General features: G+C 21.9%; 1 protein-coding gene across 1 annotated transcript in view; it reads right to left on the bottom strand.

Moving 5' to 3' along the window:
• Positions 1–5,000, bottom strand: part of LOC122266770 (kin of IRRE-like protein 1) — a 55,434-nt gene that overhangs the window by 39,829 nt on the left and 10,605 nt on the right. Inside the window, exon 2 of the mRNA XM_086544753.1 lies at positions 2,235–2,377. Coding sequence (XP_086400879.1) covers positions 2,235–2,377 — 143 coding nt within the window. The remainder of the gene's footprint in view (positions 1–2,234; positions 2,378–5,000) is intronic.

The following is a 5,000-nucleotide window of genomic DNA, read 5'->3' on the forward strand; positions in this document are numbered from 1 at the left end:
ATATATATAGATATCAAAATAATATCAATATATCAATTCTAAATATAACTCAATATATATAATATGTGTGTTGTGAGTGTGTGTGGTGTGTGTGCATTGTGTGAGTTATTGTGTGTGTGTGCGTTTGTGTGTATGTATATATTTATATAAATATAAATATTACTACATATTAATCTATATCTAACGTATCATATCAATCTCTATATATATATAACTATATATAAATACCTACAAAATATATATAAATATAAAATATATAAATATATATATCTATCTATATATATAAATATATATATATATAAATATAAATATGTATATATCTGTATGTATCACATCTGCATAAATATATCATATATATAATATATATATATACTATATATATATAAAATAAAAATATATAACATTTAATATCTATATATATTGATAAATAAATGTATTATAATAGCATATATATATATATATTATATAATATATATATATATAAATAAAAATATAAAATATTATATAATAATATATTTATATAAACTATATATATAAATATGTAAATATGGATAAATAAATATAAATAAATATAAAAATATATCTAAAATAAATATATAATATACATATATCTAACTCTATATATAAATATATCTATATCTAAATAAATCTATATATATATGAATATATATATATATAAACCTATATATCTATAATTATCACCTCATATAGTCTAAATATATATAATTATATATAGAATACACACACACACCCACACACACCCACACACCCACACACACACACACACATTCACACACACATATAATATATATATATATATATAATAATATATAATATATATATAATAATCTAAATATATATGTATGATATAAAATATTATATATATATATATAATTATATATATAATATAAATCAAAAAATTATATATATACCCCAATATATATCATATTCATCTATATATATATAGTATATATAATATATAATAAAAATAAGTGGTAGGTGTGTTGTGTGTATGTAAATATATACTATATATAATATCGATACTCTATATATAATATATATATATATATTATATATAATATATCATATATGTAAAAATATCTAATATATAAATATTAATATATATATATATATAACTCTAAATAATCTATATATATAATATTGATATATATATGGTTTATATATATATACATGCCTATCTAATTATATATATATATAATATATATAATATATATATTAACTATTATATATATCTCATATATCAAATATAAAATATATATATATAAAACCTGCCTAGAATCACACTCTATAAATATTAAAATATATATCACACCAAACAAATAAATATCTATCTCTCTATAAATATACATACAAAATATAAATCTATATATAACTCTATAAATTCTAAAATATAACACTATATAACAGTAAGAAAATCTATGTCAGTATATATATAATATGCCATATAAAAATAAATATAAAATATCAAATCTCATAAATACAATAAAATATATAATAATATAACTATCACTACAAAAAGCATGTAATCTAAAATTCAAATATTCATTATATATAATATAATCAATCAATATATATCACTAAATATATATATTATCTATCTACACAAACTATCCGACGCATATATCAATCCCCTCAATCAAACTCTAAACTCGTACAAACAACAAATCTAACTCTAACAAAACCTCTACACTCACTATAAATATATAAAATACAATACCTAACTGTATATACATCATGTGTGTGTGTTACTAAATCATACTCTACATAGAGAACCATGGCTCAATATTCTCAAAGCTGACCTCAATTTCCACTAAACGATGGAACATAATGAACTGTTGATCAAGTATACATTTGATACAGGGATCAAAGCAGGACATTGCTGAACTAGTTTCAGAATAACCTCCTGGGAGTTTCCTCAATTGATTATAATACAATGAAGCTTAATTAAAAACTAGTATAGAAAATTTGATATACTTATATATGTCATAAAACCTTACGATGAGACAACTTCAGACCAGTATGAATCTTTAATAACTTACTTATCAGATATTAAAAGCTCTCTAACTCTACGGACTGCCGCGCCGATTTCACTTACTACTTCATCATAATGAGATACCTTTTGTTTCTAGAAACCTAGTTACGATTTGAACTGATGTAATTTATGTGGGATCAGCGATAACAATATCTTGCAAATCCCACAGCAATGAACTCACAGATCTATCTCCAAGCATATGAACTCTGCAGGCCAAGTAAGCTGTTTGACCTGAGATAACCGTGAGATTGGTGGGCAGGTCAGCGAAATAGGGTTGCGGGCGCCCCAGCCACCAGCCGTCAGCTCGCCCACTTGCGGCTTTGCCTGTTGAAAGAGGAAGACACGGCTATGAATGTTCATTCTGATTAACAATTATTAAAAGGTGTTTTTAGAATGCCTTACATAGTGAATGCGCGTATATTGCTTACAAAACACTCCCAACACAGACCTACACATGCACCGCGCACCGCACGCGCATATATAATTTTATATCAATATATAATATATATATATATAAATATTATATCTATAATATATATATATATATATATATATGTAAAAAAATATATATACATATATCTACATATATAAATATATGTTTATTTATATATATAATATATATGTATGTAAACATATATATATATACATATATATAATATCTACTATATATATAATATGTAGTATAAAATATATATATACCATTCATATATATATCTTTATATATATATATATATAAAATTATATATACTAAATATATATATATATATATATATCTATATATATGTATGTATATGTATATACATAAATATATATAATATATATATATATATAAATATATATATATATATTATATAATGTAATATATATATATATATATATATATAGATATTAATATGTATGTATGTAACTATATATACATATATATATATATATAATATAAAAATATATAGATTATACATAATAACATACATATACAAATATACATATACGTACATATATATATTATAATATAAATAAATAAATAATATATATTTATAATATATATAATATATATATACATATATATATACAAATATAAATATATATATATATATATATATATATATATATGTATGTTAATGTATATATGTTATATATATCTATATAATATATATATATATAATATATATAGATATATATATATATAATCTATATACATATATACCTACATATACATACTTATAATATATACATATAAGTACATGTAAATATACATATATATAATATATAAATATATATATATATATATATATATATATATATATATATATTATATATATAAATCATTGAATATGTATATACTATATTATATGGTACATATATAAAATTGGTATATAAATGACATATAAACATATATTAAAATATATATGCAGTGATTATATACTATATATATATATATATATATATAAATATAAATAATATATATAATATTATTATATATTATATATAATAAGATATATAATTAATATATATATACATATAACATATACATAAACATATACATATACAGAATATACATACATATATATATATAGATAATATATATATATAATATATATATATCATATATATATATACTCTATATATATATAAAAAATTATACACATATAATATATATAATCATATATATATATATATATATAAATATATATATATATATGTATCTATAGAGATATAATAATATATATATATATATAAATAAGTTATATAATATCATATGAGATATATAATATAATATACAATCGACCTGATATAAAACCAATAATCGTGCGTGTGTGTGTGCTGTGAGGGTGTGTTTGAGGTGTGTATAGATGTATGTTTGCGAGTTTGTGTGTGTGTGTGTGTTTTTGTTTCTGTGTGTATGTGTGTGTGTGTTTCTGTGTGTGTTTGTGTTTCTGTGTGTATGTGTGTGTGTATGTGTTTCTGCGTGCGTGCGTGTGTGTGTGTCTCCGTGTGTCCACAAGACAGAACTCGAAATATTTAACGTATCTTCCAACCCTGAAAATTAATCCTAAGATATGTAAATGAGCGCCTTATTTGGCTGAATGATATGAGGATCTGGTTTCACATATGATTATCAGAAATTAATTCAATGGAGCTTTCCTTTGGTTCTAATAGCTGTAACTAATAGCCTGACTTAGCTTTCGTTCTTAGATAATAGCTTTTATGTATGTGAGTGTGTTGAATCCATTAATTATTTGATATTGCACTGTATAACGTTATTCACTTGTGTCATGATGCACTGATCATGGTTGCACTGTTCATGGTTGCACTGTTCATGGTTGCACTGTTCATGGTTGCACTGATCATGACGTTAGTAATTGCTCCTACCATGGCAAGTGCTGTCAAGTGTGTGTTTGTGATTGCGTGTTTGTTTAGGTGTGGTGGTGCGTGCGTGTGTGTCTTTGTGATATTAGCATCATTGTTACCAGTGTCATTATATTGATTATCAACATCATCACTATCATTAGTATCATTATCATTATCATTGTTATCTTGATCATCATTATTATCATTATCATCATTATCATTATTATTATCATAATTATCATTATCATTATCTAATATCACTAATATCATTATCATTATCATTTTTAGCATTATCATTACTATAACTATCATCATTATTATCATTATTGTTATTGTTATCATTATCAATATCCTCATTATCATTAAAAGGACGAAGGGGAGTGAAGAAGAAGAAAGAGAAAAAGAAGAAACGGAAGAAGAGGATGAAGAAGAACAGTAAGAAGAAGAAGAAGAGGATGTAGAAGAGTGAAAAAAATGAGGAAGAAGAAGAAGATGAAGAAGAAGAAGAAGATGAAGAAGAAGAGGAGAATAAGAGGAAGGAGAATAAGAAGTAAAAGAAGAAGAAGTGGAAGAAGAAGGAGGGGATGGAAAAGAGTAA

Source organism: Penaeus japonicus, unplaced genomic scaffold (assembly GCF_977035675.1).
Source record: "Penaeus japonicus unplaced genomic scaffold, GWHDUDI00000001_assembly GWHDUDI00000015, whole genome shotgun sequence".
In the NCBI taxonomy this organism is placed as follows: Eukaryota; Metazoa; Arthropoda; class Malacostraca; order Decapoda; family Penaeidae; genus Penaeus; species Penaeus japonicus.